The following is a 24,649-nucleotide window of genomic DNA, read 5'->3' on the forward strand; positions in this document are numbered from 1 at the left end:
TCATGATTGGGTATTATGTGAATCTACTGACAGCAAGCAATAATATCGTACTGCAGTGGAAAATATCCTTAATGAGAATCGATTCAAAAACTTAATTTTAATCGATAGGAGGCTGCTTTCCTTAACTATTTTAACAATATACAAAGTTTGAATATTATTATGGACATTGAATTGCCGTATGTAGTGGAATATGCCAAAAGTGGGAGAGCCTCTTGTAAAGGATGCAAATGTTCGATTCCCAAAAATAGCCTTCGCATCGCTGTTATGGTTCAAGTAAGTTTCTATAGTGGCAGGCATATCTCAGCGTAATCAAGTAAGATTAAAAACAAACTCTACTGAATTTACGCGGGCTTTTAGTTAAAATTTGTTTGATCTCCGTATTGGCACAACCATATCTACACAAACATGCATACCCATGAAATATACTTTTACAGTGGACCAAAAAGTTTAAGTACTTTTTAAGTGCTTTTTGTAAAAAATATGTATTGAGACTTATCAAAATAATAATAATTAATAAACTTAATCTTTAGGATTTCGAATATACAATTATATATACTACGTCACTCCTTCGTGAACATTATATTCACAGAAATAAAAAAAAAATGGCTAAAAACCCCACCAAAAAAGTTTACGTACACTCGTCATCTCTCTGTTTCTTTGGAATTTCCCTTCCAAATCTAACGGTGTTCGTGAATTCTTCCTTCAGTCTACTTCTGATGCTTCCCTTTTTATCCATTTTAAGTTCATTTAATTTGATTTTGCTGGAGTGAGAGGTCAAGATGGGTCGAGGAAGCTAAATTCCACTTGAAACGCTTAAATTTATTTTAAAACATTATTTGGAAGGAAAAGAACTCGTGCTATTGGCAGGATGCTTTAGAGGCCTCCATCCAGCGTGTAAACTAATATTAATTCCTACGGGAACTCTGGAACCTTCAAAGTAAAGCCAAGATTAGGTCGTCCCAAAAATTGACCGATAGGTGTGAACGCCAAATCCTGGGCTCAGTAAATGCCAATCCTAAAAATTCAGCACCAAAAATACAAAATGCAAAACAGTTCAGCCTCAAACTGTACGAAATGTGCTCCACAAGGAGGGGTACAACACACGAACACCTCGTAGAAAGGCTTTGATTTCCTTGGTAAATCGAAAAAAGAGGCTGGATTTCGCATACAAATATGTAAACGAGCTGGTGAGTCAAAATGTAATATTTTTGGTTCAGATGGCTCCCAAAAAATAAGGATGAAGTTTAAAAAATTAACACCAAACGTTAAGCGTGGCGGCGGTAACGTGATGGTCTGAGGGTGTGTTGGGACAGCTGGAGTTGAGAAACTTGTGTTTATAAACACTACAATGAACAAGCATCTATACCTCAAAATTTTAAAGGATAACCTTAAGGACAGCGCGACCCAGCTCCAGTTGAATGAGACTACATTTCTTTTTCAACAGGACAACGACCCTAAACACACCTCCTATTTGGTCAACGAGTGGCTACTCTACAACTGCAAGCAATTGCATACACCTCCACAGTCTCCAGATCTCAATTCCATTGAGCACGTTTGTAATTTGTTAGATAAAACGCTCAGAAAACACCAAATATAGTCAAAAAGAATGGGAAAAAATTGAAAAAAAGGTGTACTTAAACTTTGTATACCTTTGCAGAAAGTATTATGATTTCAGTCAAAAGTTTGCAACGCAGTGAAGGAGACATTGCCGACCCTATAAAGTATATATATTCTTGATCAGCATCACCAGGAGAGTCGATCTGGCCATATCCGTCTGTCTGTCCGTTTCTTCGCAAACTAGTCCCTCAGTTTTAAAGCTATCTGCTTAAAACTTTCCCAAAAGTTGTCTTTCTATTGCAGGTAGTATATAAGTCGGAAAAGCCGGGCGACTATATCATATAGCTCCCTTAGGAACAATCGGAAAAAAAAATCAAACAAAATTAGAACTTTGTTGTTTTTAATTTTTTTTTTGTTATTTGGGATTTGGTAATATTTAAATATTATGAAATGATGGTTTTAATTATGTTAAAATGGACAACAATATCATATAGCTGCACTAGAAAGGATGTCAAAATGCAGTGCAAAATGGACATATTGTTTTTGGTAATATGGGCTTAAAAATCGAAAAGTAGTCGATTTGTAATAACTGCAAGGGTATATAAACTTTGGCTTGCAGAAGTTTGCTTCCTTTTTTGTTTGAAGTATTTTTACGATTTGTTTTTATAATCTTGTTATTTTATATAAAATATGGAAACAAGAAGACTTTTATGTTCTAAAAATTTATAACCTACCAAACGGAAATGATTTGAAAATTGTACCTGTTTTAGTTAATATCGTTTTGAGTACTTTAAGTTGCACAACTATGGTGTACTTAAACTGTTTTTGTCCACTGTATGTACATATGGACCTCAACTTACTCGGTATCAAGTTGTTATCAATTTTAAAGTTAATTTGCCGATGGTATCAACAAATCTTAGAAGCAGGTACAGTGGCTTACAGTTTATTTCATGCAGATATTTATGTATGCATATACTTAAATACATTTTAAAGTGTGAATGTTTTTTAGTCCTATATGTCCTATAGTCCTAAAAATACTTGTTTTTGTACATAGAAATTGCACAATTTTATTGCTGTAAATAACATTTAAAGACTGCTACCCAGATTGATGAAATCTGTTCGGCAGCTATGAGAGAGCGAGAGGCAAACAGCTGGCGATCACATTTCGTCAGTCCTTTTGTGCTCCTCGTTACCCATACAGCCTAGTATCCAGATCGACAAAAACCGTACGCCAGTCATGAGAGAGAGCGAGAGGCAAACAGCTGGCTTTTACTTTTCGTCGGGCCTTTTTGTCAAAAATACCAGAAAATTGCATAGCGTTGCCAGTCTGCGGAAATGAACTTTGGGTGAACCCTAGCGAAAAGATTAAAAAATTTAATCTTTTGGCGTGCGCTTCTCACTGACCATTATAAGATATGGAGAGAAAAACTCAAAAAACTCGGAAAAGTCGATTGCAGGAGTTTACATGTGAGGACAAAATAACATTAATACTATCTGGGGTGCCTCTTGTCAGATCAAAATGTTTTTTAGGTCAAGAATGTACGAAAAAACACAATAAAAGTGCAGCTATGAACTTTAAATTAGCATATAATTATCAGTAAATTAAAAAAAACAACTTTTAAATTTAAATTGTTTTGTTTTTTAATTTCTTTGTACAGCGGCAGACTTGTCTTGCCAAGGTATTTGATAATATTTTTTAAAGGCTCCTTCCCGCAAATACGATATTTGAATTTTAACTGCTTGTCAAGAAACCCAGCTGATTGACAGTACGACCGCTGCACGCTTAAATCTGATGATCTCTCGAAATTTTGGTAACACTGGAAAGATTAAAGTTTTTACGCTAGCATACTCGTTTGTCGATCTGAGTACTAGGCTTAAGCCCAATGTGGACAGGATAATCGTTAGTTGACTCGATAGGCAAATAGGGGGCAGTGTGTAGAGCACATTAATAGATTCTAACTCGATGGTCCAGCTGAGGATAACTTATATTTCCTAGAAAGATTTTCAAGTTTTCTCCGTAAACCTTTCCAGGAAAAGGTTTAATCCAGCTTTTCTATGTTCTTGGCCATTATATTTATTTTTAAAAGTAGTTATATAAAGTTGTACAAGACTGTGTGAAATAGCTTAAGACAAAAACTTTGTCATTAACTGTAGAAGGTAATTGTTTCTATTTCTAACTTTATTATGTTCAATTATATACATTTTTCAGCTCTCTAGTATATACTTCATGATTGGGTATTATGTGAATCTACTGACAGCAAGCAATAATATCGTACTGCAGTGGAAAATACCCTTAATGAGAATCGATTCAAAAACTTAATTTTAATCGATAGGAGGCTGCTTTCCTTAACTATTTTAACAATATACAAAGTTTGAATATTATTATGGACATTGAATTGCCGTATGTAGTGGAATATGCCAAAAGTGGGAGAGCCTCTTGTAAAGGATGCAAATGTTCGATTCCCAAAAATAGCCTTCGCATCGCTGTTATGGTTCAAGTAAGTTTCTATAGTGGCAGGCATATCTCAGCGTAATCAAGTAAGATTAAAAACAAACTCTACTGAATTTACGCGGGCTTTTAGTTAAAATTTGTTTGATCTCCGTATTGGCACAACCATATCTACACAAACATGCATACCCATGAAATATACTTTTACAGTGGACCAAAAAGTTTAAGTACTTTTCATACCTCAGTGCTTTTTGTAAAAAATATGTATTGAGACTTATCAAAATAATAATAATTAATAAACTTAATCTTTAGGATTTCGAATATACAATTATATATACTACGTCACTCCTTCGTGAACATTATATTCACAGAAATAAAAAAAAAATGGCTAAAAACCCCACCAAAAAAGTTTACGTACACTCGTCATCTCTCTGTTTCTTTGGAATTTCCCTTCCAAATCTAACGGTGTTCGTGAATTCTTCCTTCAGTCTACTTCTGATGCTTCCCTTTTTATCCATTTTAAGTTCATTTAATTTGATTTTGCTGGAGTGAGAGGTCAAGATGGGTCGAGGAAGCTAAATTCCACTTGAAACGCTTAAATTTATTTTAAAACATTATTTGGAAGGAAAAGGAACTCGTGCTATTGGCAGGATGCTTCAGAGGCCTCCATCCAGCGTGTAAACTAATATTAATTCCTACGGGAACTCTGGAACCTTCAAAGTAAAGCCAAGATTAGGTCGTCCCAAAAATTGACCGATAGGTGTGAACGCCAAATCCTGGGCTCAGTAAATGCCAATCCTAAAAATTCAGCACCAAAAATACAAAATGCAAAACAGTTCAGCCTCAAACTGTACGAAATGTGCTCCACAAGGAGGGGTACAACACACAAACACCTCGTAGAAAGGCTTTGATTTCCTTGGAAAATCGAAAAAAAAGGCTGGATTTCGCATACAAATATGTAAACGAGCTGGAATCATTTTGGGACATCGTTATCTGGAGTGGTGAATCAAAATGTAATATTTTTGGTTCAGATGGCTCCCAAAAAATAAGGATGAAGTTTAAAAAATTAACACCAAACGTTAAGCGTGGCGGCGGTAACGTGATGGTCTGGGGGTGTGTTGGGACAGCTGGAGTTGGGAAACTTGTGTTTATAAACACTACAATGGACAAGCATCTATACCTCAAAATTTTAAAGGATAACCTTAAGGACAGCGCGACCCAGCTCCAGTTGAATGAGACTACATTTATTTTTCAACACGACAACGACCCTAAACACACCTCCTATTTAGTCAACGAGTGGCTACTCTACAACTGCAAGCAATTGCATACACCTCCACAGTCTCCAGATCTCAATTCCATTGAGCACGTTTGTAATTTGTTAGATAAAACGCTCAGAAAACACCAAATATAGACAAAAGAATGGGAAAAAATTGAAAAAAGGTGTACTTAAACTTTGTATACCTTTGCAGAAAGTATTATGATTTCAGTCAAAAGTTTGCAACGCAGTGAAGGAGACATTGCCGACCCTATAAAGTATATATATTCTTGATCAGCATCACCAGGAGAGTCGATCTGGCCATATCCGTCTGCCTGTCCGTTTCTTCGCAAACTAGTCCCTCAGTTTTAAAGCTATCTGCTTAAAACTTTCCCAAAAGTTGTCTTTCTATTGCAGGTAGTATATAAGTCGGAAAAGCCGGGCGACTATATCATATAGCTCCCTTAGGAACAATCGGAAAAAAAATCAAACAAAATTAGAACTTTGTTGTTTTTAATTTTTTTTTTGTTATTTGGGATTTGGTAATATTTAAATATTATGAAATGATGGTTTTAATTATGTTAAAATGGACAACAATATCATATAGCTGCACTAGAAAGGATGTCAAAATGCAGTGCAAAATGGACATATTGTTTTTGGTAATATGGGCTTAAAAATCGAAAAGTAGTCGATTTGTAATAACTGCAAGGGTATATAAACTTTGGCTTGCAGAAGTTTGCTTCCTTTTTTGTTTGAAGTATTTTTACGATTTGTTTTTATAATCTTGTTATTTTATATAAAATATGGAAACAAGAAGACTTTTATGTTCTAAAAATTTATAACCTACCAAACGGAAATGATTTGAAAATTGTACCTGTTTTAGTTAATATCGTTTTGAGTACTTTAAGTTGCACAACTATGGTGTACTTAAACTGTTTTTGTCCACTGTATGTACATATGGACCTCAACTTACTCGGTATCAAGTTGTTATCAATTTTAAAGTTAATTTGCCGATGGTATCAACAAATCTTAGAAGCAGGTACAGTGGCTTACAGTTTATTTCATGCAGATATTTATGTATGCATATACTTAAATACATTTTAAAGTGTGAATGTTTTGTAGTCCTATATGTCCTATAGTCCTATAGTCCTAAAAATACTTGTTTTTGTACATAGAAATTGCACAATTTTATTGCTGTAAATAACATTTAAAGACTGCTACCCAGATTGATGAAATCTGTTCGGCAGCTATGAGAGAGCGAGAGGCAAACAGCTGGCGATCACATTTCGTCAGTCCTTTTGTGCTCCTCGTTACCCATACAGCCTAGTATCCAGATCGACAAAAACCGTACGCCAGTCATGAGAGAGAGCGAGAGGCAAACAGCTGGCTTTTACTTTTCGTTGGGCTTTTTTGTCACGTCGCTACTCAGATCGACGAAAAAAATACCAGAAAATTGCATAGCGTTGCCAGTCTGCGGAAATGAACTTTGGGTGAACCCTAGCGAAAAGAGAGCGTGCGCTTCTCACTGAACATTATAAGAAATGGAGGGAAAACTCAAAAAACTCACAAAAGTCGATTGCAGGTGTTTACATGTGAGGACAAAATAACATTAATACTATCTAGGGTGCCTCTTGTCAGAGCAAAATGTTTTTTAGGTCCAGAATGTACGAAAAAACACAATAAAAGTGCATCTATGAACTTTAAATTAGCAAATAATTATCAGTAAATTAAAAAAAACAACTGTTAAATTTAAATTGTATTGTTTTTCAATTTCTTCGTACAGCGGCAGACTTGTCTTGCCAAGGTATTTGATAATATCTTTTAAAGGCTCTTTCCTGCAAATACCCAGCTGATTGACAGTACGACCGTAGCACGCTTAAATCTGATGAACTCTTAAAATTTTGGTCACACTCGAAATTTTAAAGTTTTTACGCTAGCGTAATCGTTTGCCGATCTGGATACTAGGCTTACCGACGGAAAAAATACTAGAAAATTGAATAGCGTTACCAGTCTGCTGAAACGAACTTTGGGTGGATATTCGCCAGGCCCTAGCGAAAAGGTAAAAAAATGTAATCTTTTGAGGCGTATGTTTTCGGGGAAGAGTGTTTCTTAGATAAAAATTAGAAAATAATTTTCAGTGAACTAAAAAAAACAACTTAAATATAAAGTGTATGGTTTTCCAATTTCTCTGTACAGCGGCAGACTTGTCATGCTAAGGTTATTGTGAATATCCTTTTAAGGCTTTTTCCCGTAAGCAAGGTATTTGCATTTTAACGGTTTGTCAACAAACCCAGCTGATTGACAGTACGACCGCATCACAATCAATTCTGATAAACTCCAAAATGCTGTTACACCAAAAGATTAAAGTTTTTCGCTGGCGAACTCGTTTTACGATATGTATTTATCGGCTTGTTTCATGTAAATCTTCGCTTGCATTTAATTATCATTGGATACACAATTGAGTATTTTCTGGATATTTCAACTTGTTTTTTAGCGCTACAAAAATTAATTTTGGAAAACTATTTTCGCGCACCACTGAAATTTTAGCTTGAACACAAAAAAAAATCTCTGCGTACACCCCAAAAAAAATTCAAAATCGATCTTTAAACCCTAGCTGTTCGGCCATTTATGCATATATTAAACCCATTCGTTTTTTAAACATAATTGTGTTCATTGACGTATTTTTTTAAAAGTTATTCAACAGTGACTTATATATTGTTTTTAATTTTAAACTTAACACTACTAAAAAATGTACCCGCAAAAGTCTGCGTACACCTATTTTAAACATAAATAATATTATTTTTAGTAACTGGTAGGGTATCCTTTTCTCTGCAAAACTTCCGTGAGGCGTCTCGGCATGGAATCCACAAGTTTTTTTGGCTCATCTGCAGTAATTTTCCCCCACTCTTCCAGAATCACATTCTTGAGCATTTTTATACCCTTGCAGAGGGTATTATAATTTTGGTCAAAAGTGTGCAACGCAGTGAAGGAGACATCTCCGACCCTATAAAGTATATATATTCTTGATCAGGATCACCTCCTGAGTTGATATAGCCATGTCCGTCTGTCCGTCTGTCCGTCTGTCCGTCTGTCCGTCTGTCTGTTTCTACGCAAACTAGTCTCTCAGTTTTAAAGCTATCGGATTGAAACTTTGCACACACCCTTCTTTCCTTTGCACGCAGTATATAAGTCGGAACGGCCGGGATCGGCCGACTATATCCTATAGCTGCCATATAACTGATTGATCGGAAATGCCATAACTTTCGAGTTTGTAAAGTTAGGAAGTTGGGATTTTCTATGGGTTTTATATTTGGCCAATCAATCCGACCTACCAAATTTCATAAGGATCGGCCGACTATATCCTATAGCTGCCATATAACTGATTGATCGGAAATGCCATAACTTTGGTGTTTGTAAAGTTAGAAAATTGGGATTTTCTATGGGTTTTATTTTTGGCCAATCAATCCGACCTACCAAATTTCATAAGGATCGGCCGACTATATCCTATAGCTGCCATATAACTGATTGATCGGAAATGCCATAACTTTGGTGTTTAAAGTTAGAAATTGGGATTTTCTATGGATTTTATTTTTGATGTGACTATAGGAATGCAAATTTGGTGTTTGTAAAGTTAGGAAGTTGGGATTTTCTATGGATTTTATTTTTGGCCAATCAATCCGACCTACCAAATTTCATAAGGATCGGCCGACTATATCCTATAGCTGCCATATAACTGAACGATTGGAAATGCCATAACTTTGTTGTTGTTAAAGTTAGGAAGTTCGGATTTTTTATGAGTATTAAGAATGCATCATATGAATAATTTTGGAGAATATAATTTACAGAGTATTCTGCAAGGGTATATCAACTTCGGCTCCGCCCGAAGTTAGCTTTCCTTTCTTGTTTTAGATGTTATCGTGTGTCTTCGGATTTTCCTCTTAAGAAATGCTCAATTGGGTTTAGAGCAGGACTCTGGGGAGGTGTTCGCAGCTGATTTTTCACGTTATACAGCAGCCAAAGCTTGTTGGAACCAATATTCACTTTCGAGCCCTAATTTTTCAGCACTTTCTTTTAAATTGTTTTTTAATATGTCAATATAGATTTTCTGATACATTATTTACTCGATAAATACCAATTTTCCACCCCCACACCATTATTCCGCTTCCTCCGTGCTTTAGTGTGCCAACCAAATTTTCTTTATTAAAGCCCTGCAGTTCCGAAATTCATCACTACAAAAATTCATCACTGTTTAATCAGCAGCGGACTGCGACGCCGGCAGAGCCAAAGGCAAAGTCGGCAGAGCCGAGTGCGACGCAGGCAGAACCGATCAGTCCCCGATCGTAGGCAACGCAGAAAAATTTCCATCTCCCTCTCTTACTCTGTCTCTCTCCCCATAAAATGAGCTGAGAGGTGGAGGACATTGTATTAAAATCATTAACCTTGAAAATAAATTAGCATAATTTTTGTATTGTAGTCGTTGATTCTTATTAATTATATTATTTTATGGAAATACTTTTTAAAAATAAAATTATTATGATAGTTTTGAAAGGTATTGATTCCTTTTTTAAGTGAATTTAAGTTATGTAATTATTTTTCATAGTCGGACATGCTTTTATATACCCTTCTTTGACGCGAAGCGAAACATGTAAAGACAAATTAGGCAAAGGAAAGAACAACAACTGAAGTTGTTTTCGCGGTTTTTACGTGCACTTGCATTTGAGAGAACGGAGAGAACAGATCGAAGCTGAGATTTTTTGTGAAATTTTATAACTAAATTTATCAGAAATTTAGGTAAGTGTTATTTTATTAATTATTTTGAACTGTACCTACATATACTGTTATTATATTTATTCATTATTTAAGGCGAAGCTTATAATAAAACTGTTGGGCCAGCATAAACTACGCAGTAAGTTTTTATATATTTTATAATAATTTTTCTATTTTAGATATACTTGGTCAGGAAGAGCCAGTACATAAAGCACGAAGTCAAAAAAAGAGCACCGAAACCGAAACATCCTCAACACCTTCGAGACAACTGAAAACGTACATATGTAGATTGAATTAAGTTAAATTAATTAGTTATATGTAATTAAATAAATGAAATAATAATGAAATAATGTAATAAAATAAAAAAATAAATTTATATGAAAATTTACTGAATGAATTTTACTGATGAAAAAAAGAGATGAAAAAGCGATGAAAATGCGATGAAAAAGCGATGAAAATGCGATGAAAATGCGATGAAAAGCGATGAAAATGCGATGAAAAAGCGATGAATTACTGATTAAAGAGTGTTGAATTACTGATGAAAATGTGATGAATTCATCACTCTTTAATCAGTAATTCATCACTCGTTAATCACTATTTCATCGCATTTTAATCACTCGTTAATCGCATGTTCATCAGTAAACGCTGTTCAAAGAGTGATGAAAAACTGAAAAAAGAGTGATGAATTACTGATTAAAGAGTGATGAATTTTTCACTGCTTAACTCCTAGGACATGCCAATGTTAAATTCATCTCTAATTTGTATGAAGTTTCATCGCCGATTAATCAGCATTGATGAATTTTTGGTGATGAAAAAGCGATTAAAAGGTGATGAACGGTACTGCAGGGAGGCTTCTCCGCTTTTCCTCCATACCAAAACATTTCCCTTGATTCCAAATATGCAGAATTTACATTCGACGGAAAATATAACCTTACTCCAGAAGTCTTGGTATTTGGAAATATACTCATTAGCAAAGGTTAGGCGCTTTTGTCGATTGACTTCCGATATGAGAGGTTTTTTGCGGGCGACTCTGCTATGGTAGTCAGCCTATTTTATGGTCCGGCTTACAGAATCCTTGGAAACTGTTTTGGAAAATCTATCCTCGACCTTCAGCTTTGCCTGATGAGCTGTCGTCCTTGGGTTGAGCTGAATAGATTTGATAATATTCCTCTGCTCGCGGTTTGTAAGCAAAGGCGGACGGCCAGAACAAGCCTTTGGCAAGATACACTCACTCGCATATCTCTGCGTACACCCCAAAAAAATTTCAAAATCTAACTTTAAACCCTAGCTGTTCGGCCATTTATGCATATATTCAACCCATTCTTTTTTTTAAACATAATTATAATTTATTGTCTTCATTGACGTATTTATACCCGTTACTCGTAGAGTAAAAGGGTATATTGTATTCGTGCAAAAGTATGTAACAGCTAGAAGGAAGCGTTTCCGACCCTATAAAGTATATATATTCTTGATCAGGGTCACTAGCCGAGTCGATATAGCCATGTCCGTCTGTCCGTCTGTCCGTCTGTCTGTCCGTCTGTCTGTCTGTCTGTCCGTATGAACGCTGAGATCTCGGAAACTATAAAAGCTAGAAGATTGGCATTTTGCATGCAGATTCTAGGAGTTCCTACGCAGCGCAAGTTTGTTTCAAAAAGGTGCCACGCCCCCTTTAACGCCCACAATCGCTTATATACGATTTTAAAAATTTAAATATTTCGGAAAAGTAAAAATGCAGTTTTATTGTGTTTATCAATACCTATCGAAATGTTTCAAATCGGACCATTCGTTAAAAAGTTATGCGTGATCAAAGTTTCTATCTGCATCTCCCTCGCACTTCCTTTACCTGAGTAACGGGTATCTGATAGTCGGGGCACCCGACTATAGTGTTCTCTCTTGTTTTTTTATATATACGCAAAACTTTAACTTTTCTCACAATTATTAAAATATTTTGTCTTTCCGGGCAGTAAAGTTAATGGCTAGCATAATAACCTTAAAGAAATCCAGGGGCAATGTTACATTCCTAACACAAAATTCTTATTTTAGCTCATAAAACAGTTGTTTTTGCATACTTCGGACGGCTATGTACAGTATTCCAGAGGTTTCTCCAACAATTTTAATTGCTTAGACATAGCTTTGAACGAATAAGGCTTTACGGATGTTGGTGTTAAATTCAACATTTTCTGTATTTCTTTTAATGCCTTTCTTGGTTCGTTGCCTACACTTTGGGCGCCACTTTTGTAATTTCGTTAGCTAGTTTTGATAAAAGATCCCCCTCAATCCGACGAAGTCTTAGCCGAAAAAGTCCCAGTGCTAACCGCTCTCCAAATCAAAATCTAGTTAAAAAGGCAACTCCTGTTGCCACAAGAATCATTACACACAGGCCGATCATGTTGCATATCCGATCGGCTCTGTCATTCTAAATTTTTACTTCGATGTTTAATGACAGGAGGTGAATCTATAAAATAAGTGACAGAGATCATGAAGCAGACAACATAATTATTTAAAGGAGGACATTTTCAAATCAGAAATGGTGCTCTAACGCATCTGAATTTTTTAATGGAGTTTCTAGCAAGGATTTGGAGAATTTACTGAAGTTTCACGATTGAACCGACTTCACTATCTTGGGATCCTGTTTCAGATCGATTTCTTTTCTCTGTCTCGCCCAAGTCAATGTCTTCTAGGCCAACAAAACGTTCTACCTTTGTCCACAATTGCTCGCTTCTATGACCCACTATGATTTCATGGGCTAAAATGCTTAAATATTTGTACAACTTAGAAGCACTTAAAAGCGGACTTCATCTTCTGAAGAGTGCCCGATAAAGAGGAAAAGTCTGCTTGGGAAGTGATCTGTAATGCTAGAGCTAAGGCTAAAATTGGAATAGGCGTTCGAATTTTCACTTACTTCTCCCTAAGAGAATGCTTATTTATTTAAGGGGCCGGCTTTAGAAGCTTCAAAAAATCGAATTTTCCGAGGACTTTTTTTTGGGAAGGAAAGAAAAATTCGATTGAAACGAAACTTTCAGGTTTTATTGGTATATATTTCAACAGTCTTCTTAAAATATATGTCATTATGCCTGGTACAAGCACTTCGCAGAGGCGCCTCGAGTGTGCATGTGTCGTGCGGCGGGAAAGATGTAGGTCGCAATTTCCATCAGAAAAAAAATTCCAAAAAATTGATCAAAAAGTGAGAAACTCTAACATTTTTCGCAAATTAAAAAAAAAATTTTTGTTTTTTATGCTCTTGAGACTGTTAAAAAGTGTGTTGATCATAACTTTTTTAAGGTTTTTTAGGTTCAACTAGGACAGCAACGCATAGATATGTCCTAAGCGGAATGTGATCAAAGGAAAAGCTTGATGGCAAGGATGCATATGATTGGAGGCAAGGTTCTGATATTGTGGCGGTCAGGTATTAATCTAAGGAGAATGTAACAATGACAATATGTCAGGTTTTGCATTACGTCTTTCAATAGAATTTAAAAATGCATGAAATCGGCGAACGTTGGTTAGAACGACAATGCAAACGAAAATTCATTACCACCGATATTACTAACAATGTTCGTATTAATGTCGATATCATGGGTACTACTTATGAACTGCTTATGAACTGTTTAAGTTTGTGGACAATATATATTTATTCGGCTAATAGCGCATAATATGATGTTGAGCCTAAGCATTATAAAGAAATATTTGTCAAAAGGAATAGTGACGACAGCCTCTGCCACCTGCTAAATAGCACCAGTAGAATTACAAATTGTGCCATCTGCTAGAGGCATATTTATATGAAACTCGGCTAAAGCAAAAGTAACGGGTATCTGATAATCGGGGCACTCTATTTATTAGTTACATATTATTTCATGTCAAAATTGTTGCTCTGCTTTAAATATTCTAATATTAATATTGTATTTTCTTTTTTTCAACAGTCAGCATTTCATGATGCAAAAGTACCGAACTGGTTTCATAAAAGCTGCTTTTTTAAAAACCAACGTCCCGCCTCTGTGGGAGACATACAGAACTTTCAAAACCTTCGATTTATTGATCAAAAAGAATTGACTGATCTTATTGGTAAGAGAGTAAAGGTTTTAAGCTAAATGTGTTTTAAATTTTATAAAATTTACTTAGGAAATATTGGAGTTATTCATGCAAAATCGGGAGCAAAGCGTTCCAAGGCTTGTAACTTAGCATTAAAAGACTTTGGAATCGAATATGCGAGATCAAGTCGATCAACATGTCGTGGATGTGAGCAAAAAATAAACAAGAATCAGGTTCGGATACGTAAAACTGTTTTTGATACTGAAGTTGGTATGAAGTATGGAGGTCAGCCTCTTTGGCATCACTTAGATTGCTTTGCCCAATTGCGTTCTGAACTTGGCTGGTTTGATTCAGGAGCAAATTTGCTAGGTTATAAGGGCTTAACATGTGATGATCAAGCTGAAATACAAAGCGTCCTTCCGTAAGTATATCTTGATTTCACCGTTCTATTCACAAAAATTAAAATCTGTTTTAATGTTAATAGACCCTTCGATAACCTTTCCTAAATTGGTTGTTACTTGATTATTAACATTTTTTTTTTGTTTCCACGTATTTTATCTGATTGAAGTTATTTACAAGAAGTCGAGAAATCCAGAATTTCACATTAATTAATTTAATTTTGGATTGGGTGTTGGTTTTTGTTGACCTTTTGAAATTTATTGCAGTTATTGATTAAACTCGAATATTAATTTCTTCTATAACAAAACGTTTTTTCCACTTAACTATATACTTATTTCGAAATTTATTAAAACATAATTGATGCTAGCCATAAGTTTGTAAGTGCAAGCCACATAAGATTTCTTACTGCAGATCAATATACCGTTGAATCAATCTGATCGCTGCAAAGACCCATTATTTTTGTTCTATGCTGAGGAGCATTGTTTAAGAATGAAGTAAGTTTTCTCTAATAATTTCTGATTAGAAGATTCATTAACTAAGCATTTGTCATCTAATCATATCCGAAAGTGTTACCTCTAAATTCTATCACTATTGCACACCTGTAGATAGTCTGCGCTACATACTCCCTATACTCATACAAACCGTTCAGTGACTGTTTTTAACATTTGGCTTGTAGACAATCGGCATGATTACTGTTCTCGTTTCCAGTGTACTAAATAATTTATAAAGTAGGCTAAATTTAGTTATCTATGTGCTTTGGGGCAATAGGTTAAATCGGTCTTTTTATCAGGGCTGTGAACCCATATTATTTTGGCATGGGTTCGGTTCGGGGTTCAAACCTAATCGACAGATAATGTTCCGGTTTGCGAACCGGTTCATTGATGAGCCGGAGCAGGGTTCGGGTTCGAACCAGGGTTCAAATAAATATTTTTTTTTTTAATGAAATAATAAAGTCAACATTTATTTCCATGTATTTTCCTTCAAATATGTACCATAACATTAAGACTTATAAGTAAAGTTACAAGAGTTATGATTTATAAAGTGTTCATCAGTTGAGGTTAACTAACATAATATCTTCCAAAATATCTTCATCAATGCTACCCCTGAGATCAGATAAAACAAATTTCAAAGTGGAAAACGCCCTTTCTACTGATACCTGTGTAGCAGGTACGGCATGAACAACATAAGCTAGTTTTCTTAAGTTTTCACATCGATAGACGTCCCAAAACTTCAAAATACTATCGTCTTTCATTCTAATTCTTTCTATGCCATCGAAAGAATTAATAAAATCACAAGCTGTTTTCCTGCCTTTAATATTATAGTTAGTATCATATTGAGATAATAAATTTTCATTTTCATCATCTATTGAACATGCAGAGGCCGCAGAGGCATTGAAAACGGCATCATCACCCAAGGCAAGTTGCCTTTGATATATTTCACGTAGGTGTGCCTTAGCGTCATTTTTTTGCTCTCTTAATAATACTACTTGATATCTAGGGTCAAGAAAAACGGATGATATTATAGGAACTGAATTCAATATGTGTGATCGCTTTTCTAAGCATTTTGACAATGCTACACTATATTTAGAGGACGATTTTAATGTCTTAAAGCGAAGAGAAAACCACTGGAAATAGAAGTCACTTGGCAACAAATTCAGTTTCTGAAGCTTTAAAGAGAACTCATAAAGAGGTTTCAGCAAATCACACAAATTTTTCACTGCGTCCCATTCGGTGTTTTTTAAACGAAGTTCTTTTATGTCATTTGAGCTTTTTAGACAAAATTCTTTTAATGTAAGAACTCGGTCGCACATTAAATACGTGGAATTCCACCGCGTGGCGCAGTCTAATATCGGCTTGTTTAAATTTTCTAAATGAAGCAGATTTAGAATGGTTGGAGTTCTTAGTTTTTTACATAAAGTGCGTATTTTAGATAAATCAATCCTTGATTTCTTTTAAAAAATCAGAAACAACTAAATTTAAAGTGTGCGCTCGCAACGCACTGTGGTGATTGAGTCCTGAGGTAAATCCACTTGAATTTGATCTTATTCAATTTCTGTAAAAATGCATTCGCATTCGGAGTGCTCTGCATCGAGGTCAACCCTACATAATTGGTTTAGTTTATTTCCCGCCAAAACCATATTGGCACCATTTTCCACCGTCAGCGTATATATTTGTCGGAGCGAAACTTCAAAAGACTCCAGCACTTTTTGGATAATCGTGGTTAAGTTTACGCTTGTATGCTGCACGTGTATTTCTTTCATAGCTAATGTGTAGCACCTTACTTCCGAACCATTATGAAGCTGAGCGTTTATTCCGATGAAAGCACGATCCAAACGGCTTACACAATCCACTTTTATAGATATAAGTCTAAAAAAATATATAAAACAAAATGTAATATCACCAAGTAACAGGGGTTCTGTTGGACTAACCGATTTTGTAGAACATTTTTAATGTGTAAGCGAATGCGACTAGCTTTTTCCTGAATTAAGTTCCGTATGTTAAAGCGATTGATTTTCAATGGAGGGCTAAAAGCGTCACACATGGGCTTTAGAATTTTTAAAAAACCAGAATCTTCAACTATTTTTAATGGACGCCCATTTTTAGTGACTAGTTCCAGGCAAGCATCTAAAATGTCAGCTTTGGTGATTTTCACTTTGACATACGCTGTTTCCAAGAATTGCTTTATAGGTGGCTGGTCGGCTGCTACTTGCTTCTTATTTGTTTCAATTTTCTGTACCAACTCCTTGTGCTTCCTTTCAATATGCCGTTTTAAATTTGAGGCATGTTTGCCTGTCATTTCGAAATCGCAAAGTTTACACTTATTTTTATTATTGTCTTCATTATAAATGAAGAAGTCGTGAACTTTATGGTTTTCCATTGCTGCTGGTAAAAGAGCCATTTCGAAGAATTGGAACTCCCAACTAGAGCTGGAAATAACATCGGCGATGTAACGATACATCGATGTTTTCCAAAACTTGGGAAACATCGATGTTTACAAACATCGATGTTTCCTCTTTACCCATCAGTGTTTGGCAGGAAAGAATCTTGGTAATCTTAACACATTTTTGATTAATTAAATATAAACAAGAAAGGAAAGCTAACTTCGGGCGGAGCCGAAGTTGATATACCCTTGCAGAATACTCTGTAAATTATATTCTCCAAAATTATTCATATGATGCATTCTTAATACTCATAAAAAATCCGAACTTCCTAACTTTAACAACAACAAAGTTATGGCATTTCCAATCGTTCAGTTATATGGCAGCTATAGGATATAGTCGGCCGATCCTTATGAAATTTGGTAGGTCGGATTGATTGGCCAAAAATAAAATCCATAGAAAATCCCAACTTCCTAACTTTACAAACACCAAAGTTATGGCATTTCCGATCAATCAGTTATATGGCAGCTATATGATATAGTCGGCCGATCCTTATGAAATTTGGTAGGTCGGATTGATTGGCCAAAAATAAAATCCATAGAAAATCCCAATTTTCTAACTTTACAAACACCAAAGTTATGGCATTTCCGATCAATCAGTTATATGGCAGCTATAGGATATAGTCGGCCGATCCTTATGAAATTTGGTAGGTCGGATTGATTGGCCAAATATAAAACCCATAGAAAATCCCAACTTTCTAACTTTACAAACACCAAAGTTATGGCATTTCCGATCAATCAGTTATATGGCAGCTATAGGATATAGTCGGCCGATCCTTATGAAATTTGGTAGGTCGGATTGATTGGCCAAATATAAAACCCATAGAAAATCCCAACTTCCTAACTTTACAAACACGAAAGTTATGGCATTTCCGATCAATCAGTTATATGGCAGCTATAGGATATAGTCGGCCGATCCCGGCCGTTCCGACTTATATACTGCGTGCAAAGGAAAGAAGGGTGTGTGCAAAGTTTCAATCCGATAGCTTTAAAACTGAGAGACTAGTTTGCGTAGAAACAGACAGACGGACAGACGGACAGACGGACAGACGGACATGGCTATATCAACTCAGGAGGTGATCCTGATCAAGAATATATATACTTTATAGGGTCGGAGATGTCTCCTTCACTGCGTTGCACACTTTTGACCAAAATTATAATACCCTCTGCAAGGGTATAAAAACTAAAATATACGTTAAAATTAGTATAGAATTCGATGTATCGATATATCGATGTTTTTTTCTGAAACCCATCGAAACATAGATGTTATTAAGAATGCATCATATGAATAATTTTGGAGAATATAATTTACAGAGTATTCTGCAAGGGTATATCAACTTCGGCTCCGCCCGAAGTTAGCTTTCCTTTCTTGTTTTTTTGTTACATTCACATAATTAAATATGTTTTTTTAACATTCCGCATAGAAAATCGTCTTACTGGAAATACTCTATTATTAGTATACTACCATGAATTTAATCATGTAATTTTAATGTGGGCATACTGCGAAAAGTTTTGGAAGATGATAATTATATATTATTAGATTGATTGAGTTAGATGCAGGCATTGCATAGACAATATATTTGAGCATTTTTATTTCCCTTAGTAAATAAACTCTATGTTAATATGATCAGAAAATCCCCCACAATGTTGAATAGAAAAACAAGAACACACAAAATCAATTTTTTTTGAACCTAACCGAATATCAAAAAAAAAAGTTCCGGTTCGGCTCCGGTTCAATTATAAAAAACTTCGGCGCTCCGGTTTACGGTTCGGTTCGTTTTCTAAAAAATGTGAACCACTCCGGTTCGGAGTGGTTCAGCTCCGGAGTGGTTCACAGCCCTGCTTTTTATCTTGTTATTGTGTGTTAATGGGATTGCGATGTTTTCCTAATAAAGCTTGAAAGACCTAATATGCTTTGTATGTTAACGCATGTTAGGAAGCGTAAGCACCAAGTACTTGAACTCAGTAATACTCTTTAGTTCAACTTCCTCGCGGATCTACTTTTGGATTTATTTTGCTAGGTTTCTAGTCTAAATTGTGCGCATTAGTCAGATGTTGGGTTTAACATTATCTGCGTTTGGATTTTACAATTTACTCCCAAAGAATTTTTGTAAACCCATAGAAAAAGCAGCACTAACAAAACTGGAGCAAATATTTCAAATATTATGTTTTTCCAAAAAGATTCTGACCTTTATCTAATGGCAAAAATATGATATGATAAGGCCTCTGCCAACTATTCCACAATTTTGGAGTAGCATGTTTTTTTTAACTTTTCGAGTATTCAATGAATACATGGCGCATTGCTGTCCTTGCATTTATATAAACTAATGAATCAGATGTTTGATTATTATATTTATTTGGTTTAAATAATTATAATAATAATTTTATAATTATTTCCTTTATGGAAAATCGTGTTAAAAAATTATAATATTTGTCTCGTTAGGGAGCAAACCGAATATTTATTTTGTTGGTGAACAAACCCGGTTTCCATTTGGGTCAAATTAGACTATCCAACTCTTCAGGTTGTACCTGCAAAAAAAAAGGCATCTGCCCCTTTAAGTTGAGTTGTAATTTTAAGGCAGGCTTGCACCTTGTTGGCGCCCAAAACCTGATTTTTTTTTGGAATTTATTTCTTGGAAAGTATGGTAGGTATGGGAATAACATTTTAGTCAGTCAGTTGTAGGGTACAGTTTATTGAAGCTACACAATTTTTTTGAGTGCGATCCACGCGAAGGGGGGAGGGGGAGTACCCAACAATGGCGGCATGTCCTCGAAAAACTCGTCCTCATGGCGGATTTTTTGGAAGTTTAAGAAATAATCTGAAACGCAAAAAACCAATATATTCTTAATCTGTACACTTGTTCGCATGGCTTGAACTAGGATAATTGAAAAAACATAAAAAATGCAAAAATTATGAGCTTTTGAAAAAAAAATCGGTTTTTTCCTCATTTTTTCGTTACTCATTATTTTTTTAAATAAACAATTTTTTAATATTTTCAAAAGATTCTAGTTCCAGACATGCACATACTTCTGAGGAACATGTATAAAAAATTTCATGACGATTGCTCAATTTTTGCGACTTGTACGACTTCCGCCAACTCGAAAAACATGGTTTCGAGAAAAACGCTTTTGAAAATTTGCACTATATTGGTAACAATGTATGTCCGGTCCACCAAACGGCCGATAACTTTCGTAATTCAAGAGATTTCGACTTGAAATTTTAGGAGAGTAAAATTGAAACATGTATCTATCCGAAACTGCAAAAAAAAATGGATTTTTTTGACCTCACAAGGTGCAAGCCTGCCTTAAGTTAAAAGCTTTGCTGTAAACATTGCTGATTTATTTAAAATATCAGCTTACTATTCATTTAAATAAGTCTGAGATACCCAAATAAGTGGCGAAAAATTAACAGGGTTCCGCAGAATATGTAAAAAAACCAAGTTGTAGTGAAATACAAAAACTGGTCACATTAATTAATGCCAGCAAAAAAGAAGCAAGAAGTTCAAGATATTAAACATTTTAAATTGAGGAGAACAAAGGTAGTCACGTTAAACCGAGAAATTTCGAGAATGTTGTTTAGCAGTGGTTCGACATTTTCGAACAAAACAAAAACACTGAAAAATTGTTTTTACATTCTGTGTGTGTCAGTGACAACGAGCTGAAACGCGTACTTCTTCATGAGTTCGCTACAAAACAGAAAGAAAAAATCGAAACATTTCACGAATACATATTATAAATACGCCGGATTGAAGCAGCAGGTAATGTGAAGAACTCTCCGATTGTGGATGGAATAGTTGATATAAGCAAGATTTAAACGAAGAAATGGAAAAGCAAGACTGAAAAGTTAATACTATTTTGTATCAACAAAGAAAAACCGCAAACTTAGATTTGTAATAGCGACGATTTAATGAGCGAAAATAGCGACGACGAAAAGGAGTGTGGTGTTGATCGGATTCGATTTAACACTGTCTTTGTAATTTCATATTACTTCTCTTAAAACCTATGCTGATTGAATGAAAGATTTATTGGCTCCAGTTGTCGCCTTACAACTAAAAAATTTAAATTAACGCGCCAAGTGCGCAAACACTTAATTTAGATACAACATTTTCAGCTGTATCATTTTCGATTATTTGTCTTTTCTTGTTAAAAACTTCCAGTGACTCACGTATTGTATACCTCCCAGTTGTAAATAACAATTTTTGTTTGAATTGATTTAACGGCTTCCGGGTTTCTTGTATTACATTTTCAAAACTACTATGTACCTTTAGCAAATGCTGTGTATCTTGATCTGCGATTGGCTGTTCTGATATATGTACATATCTAAATCGCTGTTTGTAATATTATCTTTTTGTATTCGGGTACAACATTTGTTTTTCCGGGTTTATATTTTATTTTTAGGGTAAAATTTTTGATGAAATAATGAATGAAAAGATGGTTTTCATTTTTACGTTCGGATTTTTTCCGAAATAGTGAAGGATAAAGATTGATATTCCGTTTGTATTTCTATACCAAAAGCTCTATAACAATTATTTCAGAGATTTCTCAAAGCCCACACTATGGCTAACAATTCTTCTTTATTTGTTCCATAAAGTTATTTCGTTATACCTAATGTTTTAGAATTAAAAGAGATTGGTTTATTATCCTTTGTTAATATTGCTCCGATGGCTACGTCCATTGCGTCTGTTGTAAAAGATAATTTTTTACTATATTCTGGCTATACTAATTCAACCTGTGCTCTTAAATTCTCTTTTAGCTCGTTCAAAGCTTGTACAGTTTAGTCATCAAACCGAATTAAATTTTTGTAGACATTCATTTAGAAACCTTTCCATTTTGTCCTCCTTGATATTGAAATAAGTTTATTCTGTTAGGTTCCAACTTGTGTTTTTTTATTTAGTAGGAGCAGCAAAGGTGCCGCTCCAACGATCAAAATGTCTCTGTGCTTTTACAATATTCTTTAAGTCTAATTAAGTCAAAGTCTCGTAGCTGCGCTGCTCGCAGGCGGCGGCAGAGAGACGGCTATGTACCTATATATTATATGTATTAAATTATGCTCTCTTAAGCTTGAGCGCGAGGGTATATGCATGCACTTGAGTTCGGCCGGCGCGTGTAACAGAATGCTGCTGACACTTGCACTTTCTGTGAGCGCGCCGATCGACTCGTGTTCGGCCACTTGGGTTTTTTGACCGGGCCTTTATGAATGCACTGCAACAAAGTGTTACAGTGTGTTTACAGTAGATATTCAATATATGCGCATACTACATCTCCCTCCTTTTGAAAAATAACGTAATATATTATGAAGTTATTTTATTGGTATATTTTACTTAAAGGAATAATAATAATTTTTTTTTTATTAAAATTTTAAAAAATTTTTTTTTGATATAAAGAGAATGGAATTTATAATAGTATTCTTATTTAAGAAAGAAGTATTTCTATGCATGGCCATGCTAAATGCAATTATGATGAAATAAACGTTTTTAATCTATCCTTATGAACTTTTTGTTTTTTGTTTTTGTTATTCATTATTATAATGTTATTTCTTTCTCCTATTTCCGTTACTTTATACGGACCTGTATATTTAGGATCTAACTTATGACCTGTCTCGATTTTTAATAAAACTTGGTCACCTACTGATATATCTATATCCCTTACTTTATGATCGTATATTAGTTTATTTCTATTCTTATTTGCTTCTAACATAACTCTAGCTCTTTTATAGGCTACTTCTAATCTATACTTACTCTCCTTAGCATAGTCATCTATATTATATAGTGCTTCTACACTGTCTATGCTATTAAAATGTTTCGGTAAATTACTTGTTTTACCGAATACTAGCTCATATGGACAATAAGTATGTGCCATAGAGGGGGTCGTGTTCAAACAAAAGACAAAATATTGAAGCCATACGTCCCAATCAGTTTTATCAACCGATATGTAAGATCTTATGTACTCATTGAAAGTTCTATGACTTCTTTCTATTGTTCCAACTGTCTGGTGGTGGTGTGCTGTGGATGTAATATTTTCAATATTTAAATATTTGCACAAATCGTCTATAATTGAATTCTTATATTCTGTTCCCATGTCCGTAATGAACGTCTTCATTGGACCGTACTTCAGGATAAAAGATTCAAATATTGCTTTAGCGACAGTATTAGCATTTTTATTCGGAACAGGTATGGCAACTAAATACTTAGTTAAATCACATAGTAAAGTGACTGTATACTCATTGCCATTTTCTGATTTTGGTAGTGGACCAATTGTGTCCACTATCACTCTGTCGAAAGCATTTATTGGTGTGTCTGTAATTGTTAAAGGGGTCTTTGTGTGTTTAGTTATTTTGGCTTTCTGGCATTTTTTACATTTTCTTACGTACTCAGTTATATCTTTAGACATACTTTTCCAGTAATAGTGTCTTTTTACTTTGGCCAAAGTTTTTGATATGCCAGTATGACCTCCTTAAATTGGATCATCATGAAATGTAGACAAAATTGCTTCTTTTTCTTTTAAATTTGTTATTTGGGTCACCGGGTTGAGTAGCGCTACTCTTAATGTTTTCAAGATTTTATTGCCCATTAATTTGAAATTATCTATTGAAGTATGTTCAAAGATATTTTCCTACGGTGCCACTTTGAGTTGGCTGATTATATATGTATACCGGCTTGCATTTCAAGCCTTTGGAAAAATTGATCTAAGTCAATAACTCCATTAGTATATAAATCGCTAACATCATATCTTGCAGTAATTTTTCTGCCTTGTTTAAATAAACATAACGTATTTTTTATCTGCAAGGTCACTACTTTACGTACTTCATCATTGTTTATGACGTCGTATACGTTGGGCTTGGAAGCTTTATTTAGAGATTGCGTAGGCAATTCTTGTTCTTGATTTTCCGCGCGGAATTTTTGTCTACTTTGATATCTAGTAGTGACTTTCAATATATTTCCAGTTTTATTTTGTAGATCTTTGATGGTTATCCTTGATAACGCATCAGCTACATAATTATTTTTTCCCTTTAAATATTCGACTGTAAAGTCGTATTCTTCTAGTTCGAGCCTCATACGTGTCAGTTTAGAACTGGGGTTGATCATTGAGAAAAGGTATTTTAAAGGTCTATGGTCTGTTTTTATTAAGAAATGTTTTCCATATATATATGGTCTGAAATGTAATATCGCCCAATGAATTGCAGCTAATTCCTGCTCAGTAGTACATTTGTTACTTTCACCTGTTGTAAATGCTCTTGATGCGTATGCAATGGGAAG

General features: G+C 34.9%; 2 protein-coding genes across 3 annotated transcripts in view; both read left to right on the forward strand.

Moving 5' to 3' along the window:
- The window catches only part of LOC108043962 (poly [ADP-ribose] polymerase), a 206,290-nt gene that overhangs the window by 16,823 nt on the left and 164,818 nt on the right, over positions 1–24,649 (forward strand). Inside the window, exons 1-3 of one of the 2 annotated variants that reach the window (XM_044458381.1) lie at positions 3,862–4,055; positions 13,949–14,090; positions 14,148–14,478. In XM_044458381.1, the coding sequence (XP_044314316.1) occupies positions 3,942–4,055; positions 13,949–14,090; positions 14,148–14,478 (587 nt within the window). In that variant the 5' untranslated portion in view covers positions 3,862–3,941. Of the gene's footprint in view, positions 1–3,861; positions 4,056–13,948; positions 14,091–14,147; positions 14,479–24,649 lie in introns of those variants that run through there. The other variant, XM_044458382.1, reaches the window with a different exon arrangement.
- On the forward strand, positions 82–3,877 carry LOC123037482 (poly [ADP-ribose] polymerase-like). The gene is made up of 2 exons (XM_044458383.1): positions 82–273; positions 3,767–3,877. Exons 1-2 carry the CDS (start codon positions 160–162, stop codon positions 3,875–3,877), a joined length of 225 nt encoding a protein of 74 aa, XP_044314318.1. The 5' UTR covers positions 82–159.

The sequence above is a fragment of the Drosophila rhopaloa genome, unplaced genomic scaffold, assembly GCF_018152115.1.
Source record: "Drosophila rhopaloa isolate 14029-0021.01 unplaced genomic scaffold, ASM1815211v1 contig_166, whole genome shotgun sequence".
Classification (NCBI taxonomy): domain Eukaryota; kingdom Metazoa; phylum Arthropoda; class Insecta; order Diptera; family Drosophilidae; genus Drosophila; species Drosophila rhopaloa.